Genomic DNA, 26893 nt, shown 5'->3' with positions numbered 1-26893 from the left:
GCTCTTGTCATAAAGAATAACTTTGTAGTTTACCGATGTTAAGTAAATCACATAAGCGCAATTCTTTAACTACCCATTTTTGCTTGGGTTTTCTTGGGGGAAACAAATCATGGCCACTGACAATTGAATACAGTAAATAGAGATAATACAAAAATCAAGATGGAATAAATAGCACCAGATAACAGTAGGATTATGCACACACAATATGGTTAAATAATAAGAATGAATGTGAGAAATTGCTTAAATATGTATTTATTTATAGAGATCCAGTATGTTTGTACCCAGGATACTTGAATTATAACAAATTACGTAAGACCACTATTCACGTATTTAATGATTCAATGATGTATTGACTGAATCATTAATTAATTGATATATTGATTGATTGAGCGGTCAGTATATTTCGGCCTTTCCTATACTTCCACCATAAAGGAACATAAGCAGGATAATTCTCAATATTCACAAATTTGGAACCATTGGACAAAACATTAATACAAACTACCATTTTTCGGGAAATTCGTTTGTTCAGCAAAGGTTAAAATTCAGCGTTTGACAATTATACCAAACTCATTGAATTCATTCAGCTAATTCAAGCAATAATACATATTCAGTATTGTACAGCATAGAGACCAAACCCCCACTGGCCTCAATTGAATTGTATTTGCTTGGAGAATTTAAATAGTTACTATTTCCTAAATGCATCTATAAACATATATATCCTACTTACTCTGTTATTTTGTGTTTCATCGGTTATGTTTGTCGAATATCTCCAATCGGCTTCAACTTGTTTATTAAATGCAACCCCAGCTTCCTGATCATACTGTCTGAGCCAAGCTCGTGCTTCATCTCCGTGCGTCAGGTGTGTGCATTTTCCTTCCTCCCATCCTACTTCTGTCTCAGTTATTTGCTTCTTCAACCAATCCATAAGTGGTTGGAAGTACTCGACCAAGGCAGAGGCATTAAGTTTTCGTTGACCAGTGATCTGCGCCATTGCTTCAGGCCACGGCTTGGAAGAGCCCATACTAAGCATGCTCCTAAAATGAAATAGTTCATCAGAGGGGGGAAAAAGAAATCTCTGTCAAGGACAAGCAAAATAAATAAGGTAGCAGTAAGGTAGCAAAGACTTGGTGTGGCAACATAATAAAACCGCTAATAATATAGGTCGAGAAACCTAGTAACCACGTGTTACTATTGACTGATACATACAAAATAATACAACTTTTCTACCTTGAATCAAATATGTACGAAAATATAACTTTGAACATCATTCGAGTGATGCCAATTTTCTAACAATTATTCATAAACAAATCTTTCTTCATAAAGCTGCATGCATATTCTCGACCCAAGCCATTCGGAACTAGCACAGCAACAATGTAGTTCGTGCTCAGTCTCAATCCAAACCATTCCTAAATGGCACAGCAACAATTCAATTCTGGACCAAGTATCGATCCAAGACATACCAAACTGGCAGAGCAATAATTCAAGACTCAGTCTCGACAGAAGTCATACTGAACTGGAATAGCAATAATTCCATTCTGGACTCAGTCATAAATTATCCACGATGCTTAACAATCATCGTGTCACGTGCCATCATGTATGGTATAGACGTAATAGTGTTCGATGATAAAGATGAATAAAATGCGTCCGTATTTTTGTTCTAGTAATGTTTCAATTGTCCTCAAAAAAATGGGACAAAAAGTACCTATATATAGAAAAAAATAGACCACTAAATAATTAGTCAATAGTATCCTTTGGGAAAAATCTCTTTAAATTAATTAAAAAGCTTTCTGAGACATGAAAGGTCTAATAGTTTTAATCACAGACGGAGGCCGGTGGCGGTATTTTCAAAATTGTTTATTATCTTCATAAATGAATGTAACTGATTGAAGAAAAGTAATAGTGTCAATGACCGAAGAGATTTACCTGAGTAATCGTCCAGCTTCCTTAGAATTAAAGATATCACATTTATGAAGGGGTCCAGATTGTCCTGCCTCTTTACATAATGCCTTGTGGAACTGGAACTGTGCTATTCTTGCTACAAAGTATCTACAAGTAGAGTATGATCAGTAAATCCCTGGATATTAAATGACTTAGGCAACAGACAAGGTGATACCTTGAGACGATTCAATTTTCTTTGGTCGGAATTCAGTTTTATTATAGATGTATCTATTTTTCTAAAACCAACTAGCCAGCATCACCAATGATCGAGATATGTTTGCCGTAATTTACCCAGACATATATATATATATATATATATATATATATATATATATATATATATATATATATATATATATATATATATATACATTACTGGCACAGCGTGGGCAGAACAATATAGGATTTTTACTTACCATGAATTCGTAGATTCAACTCAACATAGATGATCGATATTTGAAGAATAGCTGACTTTTCTTACATTGGAACACTCATTAAATAATGTATATAGAACAATGCATTTTGTCCCACAAAACCAAAAACGTGCCACCCAGGATACTAAATTGGTTAGGAGTATATACTTCGTAATATTCAGTCGAGTTGTGTGTCACTTAAAGTCATGGTATCCAAGCCTGCCAGTTCTATCTGTATATGTATGATGTAAGAAATGGTTATGAACATACAGATATCTAACTGACCAATCGGGTGTGATGTAAGACCTGGTGATCAACAATATCCGACATCTAACAGACCATTCAGGTGTGATGTAGGACCTGTTTATGAACACAGTAGACCATCTAACAAACCATTCACATGTTTACTCAAAGCTTACCCCAACAGTCGGAGATAGATGACACAACATCGCCAGATCTTCTTGTTTTACTGCTAAAGCTTGATTTCAAGCCATTGAAAGTCCATTCCACAAATAAGAAGGATACTTAAAACATCAACCAACAGAAACTCAAACAATACACGATAATATGACGCCTGTCACTTTAACGTTTATGCTTACATTGACCTTCAGAACCTGTAATCTTTCTTTTAACATGCAACTACCAGTGATTAAAAAGGAACTGTTTCGAAGCATTATTCAACAGAATACGCGTTATTGTACCCAAACCTATTTACATTTGTCAAATCACATTCACTTTGATATTTTACATTGAAATGTAAAATTAAGAAATAGGCTTCATGGCATAATAAGGACAAAACATATATTTGTATCGGTAAAGGCACGTTAATTACGATTCAGGTTTCTACGCGGAAACTATTTAAATATTTTCAGATTAAAGTGAATTTGATCTTTGAACTTTTGATGCTAGTAGTGAATGGGGCCACTATAGGGACAAGGAGATATTTGAAAATATCAAATTAGGAAACATGAATGTTAAATCAGGTGAGATAAGCCAACTGCAACATTGTTACCAGTTTCCAGTACCATGACGTCACCCCTGTCCCATTCCCCTTGTCCTATACACGCCTAACCTATGTTCAACTTTCCCTTGTCCCGCTATAGGCCCACCCATGTTAAATTTCCCCAAGTTAAATTCCCATTGTCCCTATATTTGATATATCTATTTTTAACATTGTCACACTGTCCCTATAGTGGCCCCATTCGCTACTGATGCTCAAATGATTAAGCCTCTTCACATTTCCTAGAAAACTCGTCTTCAAAGTGTTGTGAAGGCCTATGTGGTAGAACTCAAGTTATTCTCTAAAACCCATTCTGCTCTGGTCGACTTAGAGATCATGACCTTGGCTTTCAAAACGCGTTCTTAAATAAGATTGTTTTCTACTTGACAATCCACAGGAACAGATTTATATTATGTTGCGCACACGTTATGTTCTTGCATAGAAAACAATTTTGCTATATTTTAGTTCTTTGATTGTTGACCCAAAATACTCACTACTACACTTCAATTGTTATAGTACAACTGCAGATTTTATTGATATTATATGAAGCATAGGTCATGTTATTTTAACGGCAAATATATGGTGACAGAGTCTTGAACCTAGAGATTTTCACGCACAAATCAACTGAGAATGTATTTATTAAACGGTAATTCATTCACAAAGAGTGGCAGAGGTTACATTCGTAATAAGAACTCTATGCTTTGCACGGAATGGCAGGCGTTACACGTGCAACATGATTAAAGATTTTGTACAAAAAAAAATGCTAACAATCTGTCAGACGGATACATTATTAACATCGTACGAAGAGGACATATAACTACAAAAACAGTCATACCGAATATATGGGTAATTAGATGGAACGTGAAATTTTGCTCCTGGATCGAAATCGGCTTCTGATCGATTAACTGGAGGAGAGACCCCTTGGTATTTGCATCTGAATAGAAGAGTGCAAAGAGAGTGATTAGTATTGAAACAAAATAATATCTCTTGCGATTGTTATATCACTTTGCAGGTAGTGAAAGTTAGTAAACACAAGTACAATCAACTTTTATAAATGAATTTCACGATTACCTATGAACGCGTTGTTTTCCTCTCCTGTAGAAGACTAGAAATATTTTCAAAAGAAATTCACTTACTACACTAAATTATATGTTATGCACTGGCTTACCCCTCCCCCACCTCTCTCTCTCTCTCTCTCTCTCTCTCTCTCTCTCTCTCTCTCTCTCTCTCTTTAGTGTTCAAAACAATCGATGACCTAATGTAGTTGCTTTCTGAGTTCCATGCATGGTATATTTCAACAGTAACAAGAACATTATAGATCAGCAACTACTGTTACTTCAGAATAGTTTGCATATTACGTTGTTTGACTAAGTGTAGAAGACAAAACGCTTTTGGTGTATTCATTTACATCTGAAAAATAAATATAAAAATAATTTGACACCCACCTAAGCTTCCACCAATCTGCATTGTAACTTGCTGGTGTCGTCTTTCCACTGAAGACGTCCCATCTCCATTTGTCGATGAGGAGACCAAAAGGAAGAAAAGCTATCTTTTCGAGTGCCATATTGAATAAGAAATTAATGTCGCTGTCTAAAATAAAAGTAAAAAAGAGTTATGTAAACGGTATATTACACGTTAGTCACTTCATAAATACTATTATATGAACTTTGCTTTAAAATCGTCTTTTTATTAGTAGGATGCTTGACGTTTTGTAGTGTCTACCTTGTCATAAATGCATGCCATCCTCAAACATTTGGTAAAAGTCAAAGACACAAAAGTCGTATAATTTTGAAAAAGCTATTGCTACCTTAGTTCAGTCTCTCTGATATTCACATTTGACCTATTGACCCTAAAACACGTTAGGTGTCTTTCTGGTAACAAATACAAGCCAACTGCATGGGTTAGTCAAGGCAATTTTACTGAACCTCAGTATTTTGCAGAAATCATTGTCCCTTATCCTCACAATATGATGATGTCTTGTGGGATAGCATTGGATTTATTTATTGGTTTAATGTACTTCCTATTGTTCTCTCTTATTGACCTTAAAGACTTTCTCCCAAAATCAACGGGTGTCTTTCTTGTTAAAATGCAAGCAAACTACAAATTAAGTCAAGACGTGGTACTAAATTTCAACTGCTTGAGGGAAATCATTTTTGTTTATTCATTCCAGTGATTTTTACCTTTGACCTTACAAGCATAAAATAAATCGGTGTCTTTTCTGTCTCAGATGTAAGTCATCAATCAAACTTGGTTCAAGTAGGTGATAAAAAAAACTCATCATACTATTGAAAACTATATTTTTTTTCTTAGAATCGCACCGACGTTTAGATCTCTATCTTTTCTAGCCGAGAGACGTCAATGTCTCCTCCGTAGATAATGGAACCTGTTGTGTATCGTTTTATCACATTTAAATAGTTCACAAGAAATATTTGTTTTCGATAAAGACAGTCGCCATATTTAATACCTAAAGTTGCAAAGGACTCTTAAACTGGCGAATTGATTTCGCTTGCTACAGGCAGCAACTCTGTCATCTGATGGAAGGCAGTCTTGTCCAATGAACGAACTTGGAAAGCGAATTAGGCCTGTGGACATTATGGAACAACATGGATCTGTGACCCATAGCTAGCGCATATGTTTAAACCCAAAATAGATAGATTTCTTCTTTGCCCCATACGCAATGTCCTTACCATGATTGATAACTGCAAATGGTGGAGAACTCGAATTATTATGCAGAACAAAACCGGAAATTGATGACATGAACGGGTGTGCATACAACATACCATGTCAAGCTCCACATTATGGCTTGCATAAAAACAATAAATCAGTCCCTATTTGCTTTAATCTTGTTTGCTTTTTTTCATCTACAAACACAAAGTGTTATAATAATAACGAAACCAGTTCCTACATTATTTCTTAGCATACAGTTTATATTTGTAAACGTTGAGTTATATATAAAAAAACATAAAAGAAAAACAAATATTGGGGCGCTCTACGGATAGCATGAACATCTGAGAGTGGCGGGTGTGAAAATGTTCATGTTTGCGACATGTACAATGGAAAGAATGTTTGTTATACCTCAATATGACTTTTCATGTACTGCGGTTGAAATTTCTTTGGAAAATAAAACATGATCTGACTGACTAACATGACTGCTTCTTTGAGCAAACAAAATCAGCATGAATTAGCATACAGCACGTTATCTTTAGCAGTTATTACAAAAAGGAAGCGAATTTTGCCAGACTAGACAATACCAGCTTCTGAGAGTGCAGTGAATGAATTACCAAATACATACAATAAAAAAAGAGTTATCGGCTCTTTTTTCACAATTTACTTCTCAATTCCATTAAGTGAAAATGACCAAGCGGAGCTAGCAATTTTTTAAACATGCGCATATAAAGTAAAGCAAAGATGTATACACTAACCATACTACGCACATCAATAAAATACCAAAATAAAGTGAATTGAATGATCTTTGAACAATACCTAAGTTAGACAAGATCTTTTTTAAATATCTAGCATAACCCAGTGAGTACTTTTTCATTAACAAATCTCTGCAAAGTACGAAACTGTAGAGCGCCACCATTGTGATTGTGTGATTTGGATTTTTTAACGTAGCTTTAATCAATTTTTCAGTCATATTGTTACGATGCCTGCAGTGTGGCAGTTTATAGTGATGTCTAGCACTGGGGCATCATGCCGCAGACATGTATCTTTATGTCCCACCCAGTGACATTATCCTGACACCAGGCCGACCAGTCCTAACACTAGCCTCTTACTGCTGAGCGCCAAGCGAGGCAATGTAAGTAAAAAATTTGTAAGTCTATGGTATGACTCGGCCGGGGTTCGAATCCACGACCTCCTGCTTCTGAGGCGGACGCTCTAACCACTAAGCCATCGGAGCGGTCTGTGGTCTTGAATTTATGATGTAAGCCAACACTCAGACTGAAGAAACGATGTACACTCAATTTAAGTTTCCTTAATACGCTCGAGCAAATTTTCTCTGATACTATTTTGAAATATTCGCTGATGGTTCTGCATTTCAAATGCGCTTAAGGAACATTTTTATGTTAAATGAAAACAAGGAAATGCCAATATGTTGACCAGCAAATGACCAGCTTATATCCCAGCATGCAGTACAACAAATGATCGCTTATATCACGGCATACAGAGGAACAAATGACCCCTTATATCGTAACATGCGGTACGGAATTGTAGAAAACAATATGTAACAAAAATATATCCTCTTTGACCTGTACACATTACAATGCCATAATATTGTTCTCATTATCTTAAATAGTTAGGTCAGTCAGTGACAAATGAACTTTTATTTCTCCACAGTTCTAAACGATTTATGTACGGAACGAAATTGCGCTACGCATGCTTCGTACGAACAAAATAAATCGTATGCCAGGTTCCTCACCTAGATCATCTGTCACTTTGTCCAAAAGGCCAATCTTGTGTAGATGCGTTGGAGTCGCTACTGACAGTGCCATTACATCTCCTATTGCCTCATGGAATCCTATATATATATATATGACAGTTATCTCATTTAAAAAGAAAAGTATTAGTTGATACTAATAGTATATGCATCATCAAATAATTCACATCACATATTTTGTCGGATTATACTCCTTCATTCTGACTTTATTCATTCATATTCAAAAGGAGTTGCTTTAGTAGAAAACAACCGATTCACGCCACCTATTTAATGTTTTGTTTTGTTTGCTTGTTTGTTTTGGTGGGGTTTTTTTGGTTGTTTATTTTGGTGGGGGTTTTTTTGGTTGTTTGTTTTGGTGGGGGTTGTTGTTGTTTTATTTATGACCATATGTCTTTCAGGATAGGACTACACGATTATTATTAGAATGGGCTGAATAAATGTGTTATATATAAAGACGATGAAGTTCATGTTTTCCAGATATCTATCTAAACTCTATTTTAAGAATAATGAATTAATTGGATCATTTCATACTTATATCATGTGCACATTACATGCTTTCTTAATTTCCTAGAATATTTAACTGCATTCATGTCTGCGAAGAGCAATTAGTGATGTTGTTATTGTCTTGAAGGTTATAGTTTACTCTAGTACTGATAATTATCTAATGTTAAAAACAGTAAAAGTAGCATTGAAATTGTTTTTTTTTAACATTACTCTATGTGAAAGTATAAATAATAATAATAATAATAATAATAATAATAATAATAACAATAATAATAATAATAATAATAATAACAATAATGATAATAATAATAATAACAATGATAATAATAATAATAACCATATTATTAGTGTTATTAATATTAATAATAATAATAATAATAATAATAATAATAATAATAATATTATTATTATTATTATTATTATTATTATTATTATTATTATTATTATTATCATCATTTCTAAAGTAATGGTAACAAATGGTTATATGCTTAAGGTAGCCTGCTAAAACCATGCGAAAAGACCTGGATTTGCTCCGTCTCTGAACGGCATTGACTGATTTCTGTATTCCATGAAATACTGAATGTGTCCCATCTCGTGATGAATCGTGGTAAGGTCTTCCATCGTAATATCGGTACACATCTTTATCCTAGAAAATAGCAAATGTAGGCTCTTACATGCATAAGTAAATAGAAGTTCTTACGTACATCAGTAAATAGAGAATATTGCATACATGTGTAAATGGAGGATTTTACATACACGAGTTAACAGAGAATATTACAAATATAGATGATTTGACATGACTTAGTAGATGATCTTAAATACATGAGTAAATAGAGCATCTTACATTAGTTAATAGAGGATCGAACATACATGAGTAAACTGAGGATCTTACATATATGAGAAAATAGAGGATCTTACTTGCACGAGTAAACTGAGAATCTTGCATATATGAGAAAATAGAGAATCTTACAATCATGAGAAAATAGAGGATCTTACACGAGTAAATAAAGGATCTTACATTGGTGAACAGAGGATCGTACATAGATGAGTAAAGACAGGATCTTAAAAACATGAAAAAATAGAGGAGTTTGCAAGCAAGAGTCAACAGAGGATCTTACATACACGAGTAAATAGAGGATCTTAGAAACATGAGTGAATAGATGATCTTACATGTATGAATCAGTGGAGGATCGTTCGTGAAGAGTAAACGGAGGCTCTTACATTCATGAGTGAATAGAGGATGCTACATGCATGAGTAAATAGAGGCTCTTACGTGCATACATTTGCATTCTAAGTCTAAAATTCATTAAGTTTGAATTTAACATACCGAATTTGCGCAAGAATGTATTGCCTGGGGGCAAATGGCAATTATAATTCAACAGATGAATAAAATTGGAGCCGATATGACTTCTCAGAATACTTTATTTACTCTTATTATATATTTTACACAGTGAACTCATCCAGTTATGTCATTGAACTCATCCAGTTATGTCCTTGAATTCGTCCTACTTGTAAATGTATCCAGATTCTGATTACGGTTTGAAAGGTTCCATCATTTTTCCTTAAGAAAATATTTTGTTTAAAAAGGGCAGTTATGGCTTGCTATTTCCATTTATTCTACCTAAAGTCTTTCCGATTATAGAAATCCCACGCTGAAGCATGGCAGACGACTTCACGTCCTTTCGGTTTTTCAATCATAGATTTGTTCCAGAATTCATCTCTCATTTTTTCCAATCCAAGCGAAATATAGAACTTGTCAGCCTCACGGAACATTCGATCTGCCGTGAAGTTCTGAAATATGTTAGGATGTAATCAGTTCAGTTTATATGTTATGGCAGTACACATGTATAGGCAGATATTCAAGTCCACAAAACAAAAACAAATTTGTTTCGCTAATGAAAAAAAGGAAGACGTATCATGGTTGATTTTAGTGATGATTGATTTGACTTACATTGTGTATTATTATACCATGCGTTGAATTTCATCACATATTGAAAATGTTGACAGGAAAATAAATACTTAAAGAGAATAAAGGATAATTCAATCGAAAGTCTGATTTGTAAACAATGCATACATTTGTATTCCTTTTATATAAACTAATAATGTCGTAATAGCATCCCCAGTCTATATTTTAATTCAAAACAGTTCTCATTGATGACAGCTTTAACTAAAAAATTGTGAGTTTCGTTTAAACAAAATACCCACAAATCAAGATCTAAATAGTTACAACTTTCTTAAAGCAAACTGAGATAAAAGAAACATGGGTCTTCAACGCCATCCAAGGGGACAAAAGGCCACAAGACTTTCGGAGTATTCTTACCTGTTTCTTCATTGCTTCAGTCACATCCACAGTTTGTTTATTTTTGAATGGTATCGTGATTTTATAAATATTATTCCACTCTTGAGCCCACATGTTACCTGCAAAAGAACAATGGTTATGAAAAAGGTTAATTCACGACTAAGAAGGAGACAAGCTTAGGTTGTATACTTTATATTAATCTGTGTTAGTACATGCATGACACGTGATTATTTTTATTCCCGCCTGATAAAGAAAAAGAACTGTTACACGTGACATATACAGACCCGTACGTTATGACAAAAGTTCAGTTGTTTGCAAAACCATAAGAAACGATACTTATGACAACAATTGGCCCTACATACCAGAATAGCACTAGACAAAACGAACTCAAATGGTTCCATGGACGTAAATGGTAATATTCATTGTGTGCTCAAATGTTCCCACAGGACAGAATAGCAGCAGGCAACGTTTATTCAAATGGTCCCACAGAACAGAATGGTAGCAGGCAAGGTTTATTCAAGTAAGAAATATGCTTGATAATAAGAAAACAGAGACTCTACTTACATTCTCTGGATCCTAGTTCTTAGCTTGTATTTGTACCTTCAATATACTCGGAATTTTATTTATATTTCAGACAGATACCTTTAAGGCGTGAAAGCTGATCGAAACGAACCAATATATAGCGGTTGGCAAATACTTTAAGGGGACAAATGAAAATAACGCACGTATAAATTAAAAGCAACTATTGCAAACTTAAATCCATACATGCAATTCTCTCCAAAATGAGTCCAATTTTTTAAAATAAAAAAAACATAAATGTTAAGTACAATTGAAATGAAGAAAAATGTTTTCTATCGTTCAAACTTTGAAACAGTGAATAGTTTATTGGAATGCCCAATACCAGACCTAATAAATGAGCTGGAATGTGTCCGGTTCTTGGAAAATGTTCGGAGCCGTATTCTTGAATTAGCCTTTTGCGCACGTACGCGTGTAAATATTGGTAAAGGGGTTTCAGTCCATTATAAGCTTGTTCCATGCTCTCTTCAAAATCACTCTGTTCATAACTAGAACGCCAGTATTCTCCTGTATCTTTGTAACCTGTAATAATAATAATAATAATAATAATAATAATCATAATAATAATATGGTTACACCATAAATAGCATCATAGATCGCTGAAATTATTGCTTTTTTATATTACATTAAGATGCTTCTTCCGATGTCGAAATGTTTACTACGAGTCATACAAAATCAAATATATTACGATGATGGTCTTGCTGCATATGAACTGAATGTATCAACTTTAGATTTTACCATGAATTTCTTCGGAGCGTGGTTCAAAGCAACTCCCTAACCGCATACTGAAGGGATCCAAAAAGCAATCAGTTTTTTCCCTGTAATTATTTATCTTAATGATAGATAGATAGATAGATAGATAGATAGATAGATAGATAGATAGATTTGGTTTCAGAAATATTTTATAAGAAGCGAAATATCTGGAAGTTACAAATTGGTACGATACTATTAATGGATCGGAACCTCATTCTGGTCCAGTATTAACCGTATGTACACAGATGATAAATATCTTGAAATAAAGACGGCTAGAAATGTGATGTTACTTTTGCGAAATATACAAATTTGTTAAATTTTAATATTTCGTAGAATTCTAGTATGTGGTGTAAGTTTGAGTGAGGTGCTATTATGTTAAATGGGTACAAATCAATATATTGTGTTACATTAATTTCTTGATGTATCGGTAAAACAATATACCATATATTATCATTTCTATGTAATGATTAATTATATTATTTTTCATAACTTGTAATTTCTCCTTTCTCTTGCTTTCTTGAATAAAAAGCTCAAATGCTATCGAGGTACAAGGGGAAATTGCATATACTCCATATAGGAATAATATTTTTAGGAAATTCGAGCATTGTAACGTAAAGCTGTCATTTTAAAGCCAAAGTTAAAAATGGCTATTGATTTCATCTACCTAGCTGCTTGACGCCTTTGTTGCTCAGGATTACGAATTTCTCATACATTTGCCGCATCTTGGCGCCTGTTTCATCTCTCCACTTTTTCCAAGCTTCTGCCAGTTCTGATGCATTGCGAGAATCAATCATAAGCCTGGTTAAACCTGCACGAAATGATCAGTAGATATATAAAATATTGCCAATAAATATTTGTTATTGATCTTTAAGCGATTCCCAGAAAATAAAGTGATAGGTGAAATTCTCAGAATATAAGACATCTAGGATTTATAAACTTTCTTTCAGTAACTATAAGGGAATATTTCAAAAACGTAGATTTTATTTCTGTGATATGTTTTAGGCAAATCATTCTATGTGAATGGATTTGTTTCTCTATTAGGTATAAATGCGATTAACGACTGCATTATTACATCTATAAAAAGGGTATCAGAAATGTTTTAATCATTTTATGACAGAAACTTTTACGAAATGAGATTGTATAGATAATGCTTCAAATAGTGCATTTTGTTGAAATAAATGACTGTTTTCATATGATAATGAATAGAATTGTGCTTTCGCCAAAAAAATAGAAAAGATTTTGATGGAGCATGGTTACTTTAAAAACATGACATAACATTTATGAGCGTAACATCATTCAACAAAAGAGTTTAATAATTCTGAATTTCGTTCGAAGGATTTTGGTTTCTATTTTGCTTCGGTCTGAATGAAAAATGTGTTTCTGTTGTTTTGTGATCATTTCTAAGCATTCCTGTTCGATGATTACATAAATGTATACCATTGGATCACTAGGCATGACACATTTTAAGATCCTCAAGGAGAGAAGGGGGGAAGGAGCGAGGGAAGGTAAAGGAAAGAAAAAATGATACACTCCTAATATGGAATTACATACATAAGGGCATCTATACTTCTGAATCAAAAAAGAAAGTGATATCGTCACTGTGGAGACAAACGCGATATCCCCACTGTTGCGATATAATTTCTCTCCCAGTGATATATTTCAACATTTCTTTATCAAATATATAATGCTATAAACGCATTTATACTAGAAGATTTCGAGAGAAAAAAAGATTTGAAGTTACTTTAAAATTCTACATTAGCTGAGACCATATTGGCAAAGACCTAGATGAAAAATGACAAGACCTAACGTTCCCTACAATAACCTATAAAAACCTCACTTACCCGGTTCCAGTTCAAGTGTTTCACCGTTAGACATGCGCACTTTGCCCTTGCCGTATATGCTTGTCATGTTGGATACACTTGTGGAAAGCTAAAAGTACAGTGATGAGATTGAATTCAATACATGTCGGACACACAGTGGAAAGCTAAATGTGCATTGATGGTATGAAATTAACTATATGTCAGATACACCTGTGGAAAGCTATATGTACACTGATGAGATTTAATTAAGTACATGTCGGATACACAGTGGAAGGCTATATGTACACTGATGAGATTTAGTTAAGTGCATGTCAGATACACCTGTGGAAAGCTAACTGTTCATAGGAGAGCTTAAATTATATGCGTGTTGTTAATGGCAGATAGAAAAAAAACTACCTCGTTGGAGGTATTTTATAAACAAGAAGGAAATTCGAAAATACAAATAGTGTAAATGAGCAAATGAAAATATAGAATAACGGTAACAGTGGTATTCTACATTCTTAAACGAGTGTAAACAAAAATCAGTCTAAAATTGTGACGTACATTAAAACGGCTATGTACCTGTATAAAGCGGTATTCAATGACAATCCCTCAGGCATTGTTTTATTAGCAAACAAAGATTGTTTCAGTTTAGTGTTTTTGTGGCTTAAATACTAACATATACCAACGTTAATATGACGTTATAGTATTATCAATGTTTTGTTTGTTTGTTGGAAGGTCGCTTTCGCTTGTTTCTGTTTGTTGTTTGTTTCTTTATCAAAATGTTTTTATTTCATACACTTTCTAAATGATATTGCAAAAATTGTTTCTGATATTGACATTTGTAAAATTATTTGTTAAATATAAATGCAAAATTATTACAGCTTTCAGTTGATCCTCGTCTTCTAAAGCACTTGTTCCAATATTTGTTACTTTTTCAAACTGTCTTCTCATAGAAGCGTCGGTCAGATTATTCCATTTGAAAGTGGCGGCTTCCTTGTACATTTTCTTTTGGAATCTCGATCCCTCCAGGCTCGTGTCAACCTTAAAACGGAAAATGTATTGATATGCCTGTTTCTCTGTCTCTCTGTCTCTCTCTCTGTCTCTCTGTCTGTCTGTCTGTCTCTCTCTCTCTCTCTCTCTCTCTCTCTCTCTCTCTCTCTCTCTCTCTATATATATATATATATATATATATATATATATATATATATATATATATATTGTCTAAGCGTCTGATGATCTATTTGCACAATTACCAATCAACGAATCTATCTCCACCATCTCATTTACCTGTGTGTTAATTCGTTAACGATCAATCAACTTAACCACTGATCCATGTCTTTATAAGCGGGGAGTCTTGCGAAAGTATGTCTGGATATGGAATGCGTGCAGCCAGTTGGATTAAGTTAGTATACCACTGGCAATTGTAGTTTTCAATGTCATGTTATATTTATTGTTAAACACGATATTAAGTATACATGTATTTGAATCCCCTAACCGTTACTCTCTGTATGCATTGTTTACATACTGAGATATAAATAAAAATTGTGTAGAATGACAGCTTTTAAAATGGAATTATACACTTACTGATACTTCTTGATTGTAGTCTGTGATATTTGTTTCATACGACCAATCCGCTTCAGCTTGCCGCTGAAAGACATAGGCAGCTTCCATATCATACAAGTCCAGCCACGTGCGTGCCACTTCAGGGTCATCCTCCATCTTGGGACATTCCTCACGCCATTGTGTCACATTTTTCCCGTTTTGATTTTTCAGCCATTGGATGAGGGGATTGAAGTACTCAATTATTGCACTGGCATTCATTTTGTCCTGGCCCGTCATCTGCTTCATGACTTCCGGCCAGGGTTTAGAGCTTCCCATTTGAAGTACCTCTCTGGATTCAAAACATAACAGTTCCGTTATCAGTGACGGTTGTGAGTAGAAACCCATTAGATTAAAACGAGCATGTTTGTAGAAAGAAAGAAATTGAATAAAGCGAAACAAAAAGATGCTTCTTTTAGATGTTTTTAAATAAAAGTAACATAAGAATGTTCATAAGATAGTCAATTGTAGTCGTCATGGTCAGTTACTATTTTTTCGACTATATTGGCTTCATGACTACATCGTGTTTACTTTTTGAAATGATGAACTTTTCGAATTATTTATAAAATTAAAATACCACTGTTCTGTAATTTTCATATGTTTTGCATTTGAAAAGGTTTCTTTGAATAACTTGCACGCTTCCTTTTAAAGGAAACATGTTACAACAACATGTTGGTGTAGTCTCGAATAATATTAATACACAACGTAAATATGCATAATGTTATCATTACATAAAATTTATACCAAACAATCATTTCTTGGAAATGGTATGCTTTTCGATTGATTAACTCTAAAGCCAGTCTTTAATTTAGACCCAAAATATTTTTCCGGCCAATACAAGTCCAGAAATTGATTCGGATAATGACATTGGTTTAGAGATTTCATGCTGTGCCAGATAGTATAAGGAATATCTCATCAATGAGGAATCACGGTGTCTTTAATTAATTTTTATGCAGCGTATTCATTATAAACAGAAGCCTACGTTTATAGCCCAACATATTTGTAGCATTATAGACAATGTATGTTATTCAATTTGTTTTAAGTTTTATTTATTTATTTATTTATTTATTTATTTATTTATTTATTTATTTATTTATTGCAGGAAGCTGTACTACAGAGAAGCCAGACAAATAACCATTACGTTGGCCATAGATTGTTTGCTTTTTGGGAGGAACTGTAATAGGGTACAGACCGCTAGTTTAAGATCCCCCACCTCACATAAAATTAAATTTTTAATAAACATACTTTAATTTGTTTCCAGCTTGAGTGGAATTGTATATGTCACACAGATGAAGGGGCCCGGTGAAGTTTGCAGCCTGGCAAAGAGCCTTGTGAAACTGGAACTGTATGATGAAGCTCACAAAATATCTGTAAACAGAACACACAAGTTAATAGCAAATTGATATCATTAATTTGAAAGCATGTGTAATTAGAACACATTAATCAATAACAAATTTATAACATTAAAGTGAATCAACGGAATGTTGCAATGTCAAACATACTTATCAAGTCTCATTGCATATTTTTGAAAAATGTCCATCAAAATCAATTCAGTAAGACTTGCTTTTAACATCGAACATATACAGTTTAACCCAAATGAACTGAACCCTAGTTGGAAGCTTTGCATTCTTTAAGAAGGTCTTTTTCACACGACAATGGGAAGCGAGATGAAATTTCAGTTCTTCCTCGGCATCGTAGTTATTGTCATGTCTCATACCAACTGAAGCATTCAGTGTTACGTTACACCTCAGATCCGTTACCTTAACTGTCGAGATACCGCATTTCGTGGAACACTTATGCAATAATAATAATAATAATAATAATAATAATAAATATCATTGTTATTATTATTATTATTATTATTATTATTGTCGTCGTTGTTGTTAACACGCACTAACAGCATGAAATTGAAATAACATTTTATGAATAATGTTTCATATCCTTTACAAGTTTGCATACTTTTACTGAGTGCTTTGCTCAATTTTGTTTTTAAATCTTCAAAGTAAAAATAGCTTTTGATAGATTTAACGTGTCTTATAGTCAGTGCCAGATTAAACCTTGTGGAGGACCTTAGGCAGTCGAAATCTTGGAGCCCCACTCGAAAATCATCTCCTAATACGTTTTATCAATATTATTTTGATCCGTTGTCGCGGGCCCCTTTGGCCTAGTCTGCCCGAGTGGTAATCCGGCACTGCTTTTAGTAAAGTACAAAATTGCTTACATTAGCCTTTATTGGGGCTGTTAGTATTTTTCACAAATTGAATAAATTCTACCTATTTCCATTTTTTTTTTTCCTTGTAGCAAGCTTTCATTTCATGCGAAAGTTGAGCGTAATCTCCGATCGACGGCTAACAACGACCTCCAGATTCCTTGGTCAAGAACCAACCATTACAAAAGCTCATTCATTGTATAAGCACATACTGTATGGAATTCCTTATCCCCCAAGGATACCTACTTCAAAATTTCATTGTTACATTAAAAATATTATTAAAGAAATTTTTTCTTGACAGCTGGAATGACATATTAAAGCCTCTGAATAGAAAACTTTATCATTATATCTATAAATGATGTGTACAGGTCTTTTTCGATGTATGTATACGTTCGTGCGTAGAACATTGTTAACATATGTGCATGTTTCCCAGTATAGTCACACATATACAGTCATATTAAATATTTATAAATGAGTGTGCGACGATACCTGTGTACGTGTATGATTTTGTATTTTCTTTTTCTTTTTTTTTTCTTGTTGTTGCTGGTTTTGTTTTGTTTCGTTTTGTTTCGTTTAACAAAACCAATTACAAAAAGTGTGGACCACATGGCAAATGGGTTGGTCTAGACCAAGATGTGTTATCCTCGCTAAAGAATGTGTGTTCGTGATTTGGATTTTTAACGTAGCTGTCAAAATATTCAGTCATATTGATACGATGTCTGTATTGCTGCAGTTTATAGCAATGTCTAGCACTGGGGAATCATGCTGCAGATTTGCAGCATCATGTCCCACCCAGTCACATTGTCCTGAAACCAGGCCAACCAGTCCTAAGAATCACCTCTTAATAGTGAGCATCTAGCGTGGCTGTTGTTAGTACCATTCTTATAAGTCTTTTTGGTATGACTCGGCCGTGGTTCGAACCCGCTATCTTCATATCCGAAGCGGACGCTCTAACCACTAGTTTTTCTTATCAGTGGCTTACCTTATGTAGGGTGTGTTAGCAGGAACATGATACTTTGCCCCCGGATCGAAATCATCTTCGGTTCTTGGGACCGGTGGAGATATGCCTTGATATTTACATCTGAGACAAAAATATTGTTCCTTAAGACATCAAAAAACAAATGAATAAGGTGACCAATAAAGACATAAATATAAAGCTTCCTGGAGGAAAAACTCAAAACGATAAAAATAAATTTCCATTTCTTTAACAAGCAAGATATATGGGAATTATGTTTCTATCTTAAATTTCAGATCTATTAATATTTTACTAATATTAGAAACTCATGTTCATATAGTAATGAAGAACACGTCTGTTGCGGATCTGAAAAGGATATTAGAATTTCCGCGTTCTCCACGATATAGTGTTTTCCTTTATTTTCTGAGAAAAGGCGTTGATTTTCTTCTTCTCTTTCATTCTAAACACTGATTTACCATAATAATTGTTCTGGGATTTTTAACGTTGTAGAAATTGTGCACACACTTATGAAAAATATAATTTTGAATATGGCTTATCGCAGGGTAGGGGGATGCAAATCTACCTGAGAGCCCACCATGACTTTGTATAATTTTTCGGTGTAATCTCCCCTTTATACACACTCCAGCGCCACTGATCGATTAAATAGCCAAACGGAAGAAATGCAATCTTGTCGAGGGCTTGATTCATCAGATAATTTATTTCTGTCTCTGGGAAAAATAAAAAAAATAAAAATTATTCCTGTTATAATATTAATACAGCTTTTTTGGTTCACATTCCTCTCGTCTTTGTTAAAGTATTGTTCGATCCACAAACACGATGCTAAGGTGGTCATTGTTAAATAAATAAATAAATAAATAAATAAATAAATAAATAAATAAAAAAATATTTTCTCATTCTTAATTTGTATCATCTCATCCAAACGAGCGATGTCCTTCCTCATTCTTTTCATTTCTTCTATAATAATTGCACAATTTTAATATTTGTAATTACTTTTCTCGATTTTATATTTTGTTTTTCTTTTGTCTTTTAAAGAAAAAAAAATCTTGAGTTCGCATTTAAGGAAACAAATATCGTGTTTGTATTATCTTTAACTCTCTGCAATGGTATATGCATTAATTCGATGTCTACAAAAACATTTATATAAATTCGATCCATCGTTTACCATTATCAAAGACTGCCTGCTCCAGAAGCCCAATTTTATGCAAATGAGTGGGTGTGGACACAGATAAAGCCATGACATCACCGATTGCCTCGTGAAAACCTGTAATGAATCTCTGTTATAAATATAAATAGAAATCGTTTTATCTTATTCCTGTTTTGATTTCGTATAGTTTGTTCGTGCGAGAATCAATTCTACACAAGTGTGCTTTGCGACATTTTCTAGTGTCATCAGATCTATGGCATCCTGACTGTCTAAAGGGTTTCCAAGGTTACATAAATATTTATTTAAAAATCAGATAAAGATGAATCCTACGAAGAAGACATAACATAATAATATGTTTGGTGTGTGTGTGTGCGTCTGATTAGGATGTTTAACATAGCTTTTAACAATTTTGCAGGCATATCGCTACGATGTCTGCAGTGTGGCAGTTTATAGTAATGTCTAGCACTGGAACATCATGCCGCAGACATGTAGCATGATGTCCCATCCAATCACATTATCCTGACACAAGGCCGATCAGTCCTAACACTAACCTCTTAATGCTGAGCGCCAAGAAAGGCAGCTGTTTGTTCAATTTTTAGAAGTCTTTGGTATGATTCGGCCGGGGTTCGAACCCACCACCTCCCGCTTCCAAGGCGGACGCTGTAACCACTAGGCCATCGGAATGGTCGAATCAGATAAAGATAAATCCAACGAAGAAGACATAACATAACATGTTTGGTCACTTTGAGGTATATTGTCAGAACGAATAATTGTATCTGTATAAAATCCCATTTTAGTAAGGAAAGAAGTTCCCAACTGACATAAATACTGGGAATTCAATCAGACATGAAGGTGAGAAAGAACATGCTTTTCAATACTGCATAGTGACTTTACATCAACGCATTGTTTGTCACAACACTGTCAACTTCTTATAATATGGAGCACACTTGTTTGTCTAACTGCCTAAAAACAACGTTGTAATACACCATACTGTGTGAAATTAATTCTATTTTTAAATTCCTGTGTATATTAACAGCTACATTTATTAGACTGACTGTAACACATTCTGTCATTGCAGCGCGATCTCAATGGAAACATAATTTTAGTGCTAGTGTACTTGAGTACTTGAGTAGTGTGATGGGAGATAGTAGCGGCTTCATAAAGAATTATATAATAATTATAATGTATTTAAATTCAACAGCAATCATGTAATAAATCTACTTAAAATTTCTGACAACATTTCAGTTTTCGGACTTTATCGTGTCAAAGTTGATATCGGTTATGTAAAAAAATAATAATATAATGTATGGTTTTCGATTGGATTTAGAATATAGTGCCAAACTTCTTTTCTACTTAGATGTTCATGCCTTGTCGCTTTCTGCCGCTGAACTGTCTGCACTAATATTTATAGACTCCTAATCACATCACGTGACGTTAGTTAGCCAATCAGAGCTTGACCTTCTAGTGCTAGCCATGGCGGTAACCAAGTCAACTGTTCAAACTGCATTAGAAACTGCCTCTGAACAGAAAATTTAGACAGAATTAAGTTGTCCTCTCAATGTCCGTGGTGTGCGTTTTTACTTTTAATCTTATTTGTATATTCATGCCTATGATTACGTAGAACTGGACAAAACGGACAGGTGAATTTTGATGCGAATCTAGCAAAAGTGAAACGTACTAATGATGATATGAGTCGTAATACGGTTAGAAATAGTCCCTATCAAATGCATACTATTTTGCACATTAAAGTATATAAAAAAACAAGTTCTACACAGCCAAGAACTTACAACGATTAATAGTAACACTAGTTTTAACTTCTTGTTCATCAAAAGTCTGACAAGAGAAATGTGATTCTTCGGCCGGGCACATTGATTCGATTACAATCATAAGTCTCCGCTCTTTCGGTAACACAACTCCACCGAATGGTTGAAGTCACTAATGTATGGACTATCATCATATTTCTGGCCTTGATATTCTAAAATCATGGAAGGTAAGATAACTCATTTCTTAAACTATTCATGTGAAATTCGAGCACGGCACACTCACGGTCCAACATAGAAATAAATAGGGCACAATAACCACTAACATGAGAACTTCTTTCCACTTAATGTTGATGGGGGGACTTGCAAAGTTGATGCCATTAGACAAATTCTTTGACGAATTCATTGATACTCGTGACATCAGCGTGACACTACGAGGACCAAAACAAGGTTTCATGCTGACATTTAGTATAAAATACATAGTACACATCCATGCATTTGTGTGTGTATGTATGTATGTATGTATGTATGTATGTATGTATGTGCGTGCGTGCGTGTGCGTGCGTGCGTGCGTACATACGTAAAACGTATGTATGTATGTATGTATGTATGTATGTATGTATGTATGTATGTGTCAATTAATATGTCTCTCTGTATCAAAGTGAAATAAAGTGACCTGGATTTGCTCCCCCTCTGAACACTTCAGACAGGTTCTTGTATTGAAGATAATATTGAATGTGGCCCATCTCGTGATGAACGGTGATAAGATCCTCCATCGTTATGTCAGTGCACATCTTGATTCTGATAATACAGGATGTAACAAAAAGTTAGTCCCCACTCTCAACAGGTATGTACCTTAGAAAAGTTATACCAAAATTAGGTTCCCATTCCTAAAACTGGTATGTGTATTAAATAAGTTATATTAAATAAGTTATCGAAAATGTGTGTGCAAATGATACAGCTCGTGTGATTTTAGTTAATTTATGCTCACGGTGTTCAAACTTTGATACATTTTTAATGTTGCCAGCATAAGAATGCATACACATTTCAAACGTCCGGTTTCAGTAAATTTTTGTGTGCATTGCTCATTTTAGTGAAGGCTTTTTACGACATGACCTTCTATTGAATATACTTCTTCTATGAGGCAAGCCAGTTTCTACAGAGGTCTTTTCTGTTAGCAAGTTACCTCCAAATATTAATTTAGAATACATGGAAGTATGTTCTGTTCTGGTTTGGTATAAAATTGCTGACATTCTACTCCAGAATGAATGTCATGTTTTCAACGAGAATGTAAACGTATGGAACGTCTACTGTGAACTCACTCTCATTTGCATTTTTCACAATGGCTACTGTAAGCTCACTCTCCTTTGCATGTTTCACAACGGGTACTCCGAACTCACTCTCATTTGCATCTTCATAATGGCTGCTGTGAACTCATGCCGAGCTCACTCTCATTTGCACGTTTGAAACCGGCTAATGTGAAATCACTCTCACTTGCAAGGTTCGCAACGGCTGGTGTGAGCTCACTCATTTGCCTCTTTCACAACGGGTACTGTGAACTCACTCTTATTTGCATGTTTCAAAACGGTACACCGAGTTCTCATTCGCATGTGTGACACGGGTACTCTGAACTCTCATTTGCATGAATTAAAATGGATACCCCGAACTCACTCTCATTTGCAAGTTGTTTATTTTCGTGGATTTCATGGTTACTAAAATAGTAGTTCAACAGCTAAACTTCAGCAATGATTGATGTGTTACAAAAAGGATCTCACTGTCAAACACACACACACACACACACACACACACACACACACGTGGTTAATTCACAGTAATTAGTAGCAACGAACAAGGTAATTTTTGCCCCACCCCCATTCCCATTAATGAATTCACATAATATAGCAAATATTAGCACGGTGGTTTTGAGTGCGCTGTCTATCAAAATAACTAGTCTATATTTTACCGCCACCACGACAACCAATACCACGAGCACCACCAAGAGCATAATTCTGACCAAGGACGAACGAAAAGACAATAAATGTCAGTAGTAGAGTGTATGAGAGTCCTGGCCCTCCAGAAAAATGCTTAAGCGAAATTTCAATTTTAGTATATTCTTCATTTTTCACCTGTCCACTGCGCCCTGTTTCACCACCATACAGATCGTGTTTTGCTGTTACGATGCTTTGATGTGACAAAACAATAATTAATGTACACAAAGTATTTGAGTGCGCTATAAACTCTCTCATGTGACACAGACCGATACATGAATTGGCACATACGTCTTCTGACATCTATTACACATGTTTACTGAAAAGAAAGACTAATAAACATGTATAAACTTTTGATCTTCTTTATGCGACTTGTGTTGCTTTTTGTATAGTTTCATATATCCTGTTGTGACGTTTCTCGTTTGTTGGTTCAACATGCTTTCCTGTTGTAATAACTATCTCGCTCCTGTTTTCTAAATGTGTCTAAATTAAACTGATTCATCTCCAAGATTGTCTGCTTCATTCACTGAATTAGGAATGCTTCATTAAAACCATTTTATATGAATGTTTATATAACAAGGGTAGTAGGCCACAAAATGATGCAAAAAAAAATGTGTATCTGGAGTTTAAATTCCTTTACACGTTAACATTTCTAGTAAATCAAAAATATGGTGAATATTTAAAAATCGCTCTCATTTATTGTATAATTATCATCTCACTGATTTATATCTCACAATATACTTTATCTAAATGTGTTTATTTGCGCGTGAGATGACAGACCGTGGATGTCAAGCTGCAGCTATTCGTAGATTGGATTCGGCCTTTTAAAGTAGTTACGATATATTTGGTGGTTTCCAATAGCCCTTGATCTATTGGTTCAATAATTGTTCCAACATTCTTTATTTAGGTTCTTTTCCATTATTACCTTCTCCATGAAGTTGTCACAATTCTCACGCCGTTTTGTTGTGCTTATTTCTACTCACTCCAGCATTTTCTTTTTGTCCCAGTTCTACGTACGGAAATTAATTCGGAGGAAACATTCAACAACAATGATAATGTAAAGGCTTTTGTCGTCCTTAACATTTTTGGTCGAAGTTATCCGATTGCAATACAATTATCGACAAATTAAATACCTAATTTCGTCGTTTCATATACGTGTCTCGCTTCAAAAAGGCGTCAGGTCACCGATAGAGGCAATTTCTCATTAAGAGGAAAGACACAAAGAGAGCATAAAATAAATTCCTAGTCAACAATAACCAACATAAATTGTAAACATTGTTGATGTAGTTTGGCTGAAGTCAAGCATGTGATAGACTGGAAATTCCCGATTAATATAGCGGTAAAAGGAGATGACAAAAAGCATGGAGAATTGTAAACCATTGTACAATTTGAACTTGTAATTTTACAAATTTACTAAGGATAAACTAAAAATATTTCGATCGCTATAAAAAACCAACGCGCCGGATAGCTTCATTTCGAGATGCAAAATCTGTGCACTCGTGTATTTATAAGCATATACTATTTAGTGTCATTTTCCTTAATGCGGCAATGGGTGACGTTTTCCTTAATGCAGCAATGAGATTCGCTTTCCCTAATGCGGCAATGAGTGTCATTTTCCTTAAGGCGGCAATGAATGTCGTTTTCCTTATTGCGAAAATGACTGTCGTTTCCTTTAATGCGACAATGGGTGTCGTTTTCCTTAATGCAGCGATGGGTGTCGTTTTCCTTGATGTGGTAATAAGTGTCATTTTTCTTAATACGGCAATGTGTCTCGTTTTCCTTAGTGCTGCAATGGGATCGTTTTCATTAATGAAGCAATGGGTGTCGTTTTCTTTAATGCGGCAATGGGTGTCGTTTTCCCTAATGCGGCAATGGGTGTCGTTTTCCTTAATGCGGCAATGAGTGTCATTTTCCTTAATGCGACAATGGGTATCATTTTCCTTGATGTGGTAATGAGTGTCATTTTCCTTAATGCGGCAATGGGTCTCGTTTTGCTTAAAGCGGCAATGAGTGTCGTTTTCCCTAATGCAGCAATGGGTGTCGTTTTCCTTAATGTGGCAATGAGTGTTTTTTTCCTTAATGCGGGCAAAGGGTGTCGTTTTCATTAATGTGGCAATGGGTGTCGTTTTCTTTAATGCGGCAATGGGTTTCGTTTTCCTTATTGCAGCAATGAGTGTCATTTTCCTTAATGCGGCAATGGGTGTCGTTTCCCTGAATGCAACAATGAGTGTCTTTTTCCTTAATGCAGCAATAGGTCTCGTTTTCCCTAATGCGGCAATGGATATCGTTTTCCTAAATGCGGCAATGAGTGTCATTTTCCTTAATGCGGCAATAGGTATCGTTTTCCTTAATGTGGTAATGAGTGTCATTTTCCTTAATGCGGCAATGGGTCTCGTTTTCCTTAAAGCGGCAATGAGTGTCATTTTCCCTAATGCGGCAAAGGGTGTCGTTTTCCTTAATGAGGCAATGAGTGTCATTCTCTTTCATTCGGTAATGCGGCAATATGTGTCGTTTCGCATAATGCGGCAATGAGGCAATGGGTGACGTTTTCCATAATGCGGCAAAGGGTGTCTATTTCCTTAATGCATCAATGGGTGTCGTTTTCCCTCATGCGGCAATGAGTGTCATTTTCTTTAATGCGTCAAAGGGTGTCGTTTTCCTTAATGAGGCAATAAGTATCGTTTTCAATAATGTGACAATGGGTGTCGTTCTTCTTCATTCGATAATGACTGTAGTTTTCCTTTGTGCGGCAATAGGTGTAGTTTCCCTTAATGCGGCAATGGGTGACGTCTTTCTTAATGCGGCAATGGGTGTCATTTTCCTTAATGCGGCAATGGGTATCGTTGTCCTTAATGCGGCAATGGGTGTCGTTTACCTTAATGTGGCAATGGGTATCCTTTTCATTAATGCGGCAATGGGTGTCGTTTACCTTAATGCGGCAATGGGTGTCGTTTACCTTAATGCGGCAATGGGTATCGTTTTCCTTGATGCGGCAAAGGGTGCCGTTTTCCTTAATGCTGCAATGGGTATTGTTTTCCTTAATACGGCAATGGGTGTCGTTATCCTTAATACGGCAATGTGTGTCTTTTCATAAATGCGCCGATGAGTGTCGTTTTCCTTAATGCGGCAATGAGTGTGGTTTTCCTTAATGTGGCAATGGGTGCCATTTTCTTTCATGCGGCATTGGGTGTCGTTTTCCTTAATGCGGCAACGGGTGTCGTTTTCCTTAATACGGTAAACGGGTGTCGTTTTCCTTAATGTGACACTGAATGTCGTTGCCTTCAATCCTTAATGTTACAATGAGCGTCGTTTCCTTTAATACGAGGATGAGTGTCATTTGCATTAATGCGGCAGTGTGTGTCGTTTTCCTTAATGCTACAATCAGTTTCGTTGTCCTTAATGCGACAGTGAGTGTCCTTTCCCTGAATACTACAATGAGGGTCGTTTTCCTTAATGCGGCTATGGGTGTCATTTTCCTAAATGCTACAATGAAT

General features: G+C 35.0%; 1 protein-coding gene and 1 long non-coding RNA gene across 2 annotated transcripts in view; one reads left to right on the top strand and one right to left on the bottom strand.

Moving 5' to 3' along the window:
- The window catches only part of LOC149772882 (angiotensin-converting enzyme-like), a 122809-nt gene that overhangs the window by 38965 nt on the left and 56951 nt on the right, over positions 1 to 26893 (bottom strand). The window contains exons 8-25 of the mRNA XM_089947174.1: positions 22088 to 22212; positions 19670 to 19768; positions 19070 to 19214; positions 18514 to 18612; positions 16568 to 16690; positions 15308 to 15614; positions 14603 to 14764; positions 13763 to 13850; positions 12586 to 12729; positions 11499 to 11690; positions 10614 to 10711; positions 9915 to 10084; positions 8815 to 8939; positions 7772 to 7870; positions 4797 to 4941; positions 4187 to 4285; positions 1924 to 2046; positions 728 to 1034 (exon numbers count right to left, since the gene is read on the bottom strand). Of these exons, the coding sequence (XP_089803300.1) occupies positions 728 to 1034; positions 1924 to 2046; positions 4187 to 4285; positions 4797 to 4941; positions 7772 to 7870; positions 8815 to 8939; positions 9915 to 10084; positions 10614 to 10711; positions 11499 to 11690; positions 12586 to 12729; positions 13763 to 13850; positions 14603 to 14764; positions 15308 to 15614; positions 16568 to 16690; positions 18514 to 18612; positions 19070 to 19214; positions 19670 to 19768; positions 22088 to 22212 (2650 nt within the window). The remainder of the gene's footprint in view (positions 1 to 727; positions 1035 to 1923; positions 2047 to 4186; positions 4286 to 4796; positions 4942 to 7771; positions 7871 to 8814; positions 8940 to 9914; positions 10085 to 10613; positions 10712 to 11498; positions 11691 to 12585; positions 12730 to 13762; positions 13851 to 14602; positions 14765 to 15307; positions 15615 to 16567; positions 16691 to 18513; positions 18613 to 19069; positions 19215 to 19669; positions 19769 to 22087; positions 22213 to 26893) is intronic.
- Positions 15522 to 18017, top strand: LOC149772883 (uncharacterized). Its single transcript, XR_016417546.1, has 3 exons — positions 15522 to 15654; positions 16425 to 16506; positions 17624 to 18017. It is a non-coding gene; the product is annotated as an uncharacterized LOC149772883 (long non-coding RNA).

Source organism: Sinohyriopsis cumingii, unplaced genomic scaffold (genome assembly GCF_028554795.1).
Source record: "Sinohyriopsis cumingii isolate HCF-2022 unplaced genomic scaffold, ASM2855479v2 utg001050l, whole genome shotgun sequence".
Taxonomy (NCBI): domain Eukaryota; kingdom Metazoa; phylum Mollusca; class Bivalvia; order Unionida; family Unionidae; genus Sinohyriopsis; species Sinohyriopsis cumingii.
The sequence above is the reverse complement of the archived record's forward strand: the minus strand, read 5'-3'. Positions and strand labels throughout refer to the sequence as shown.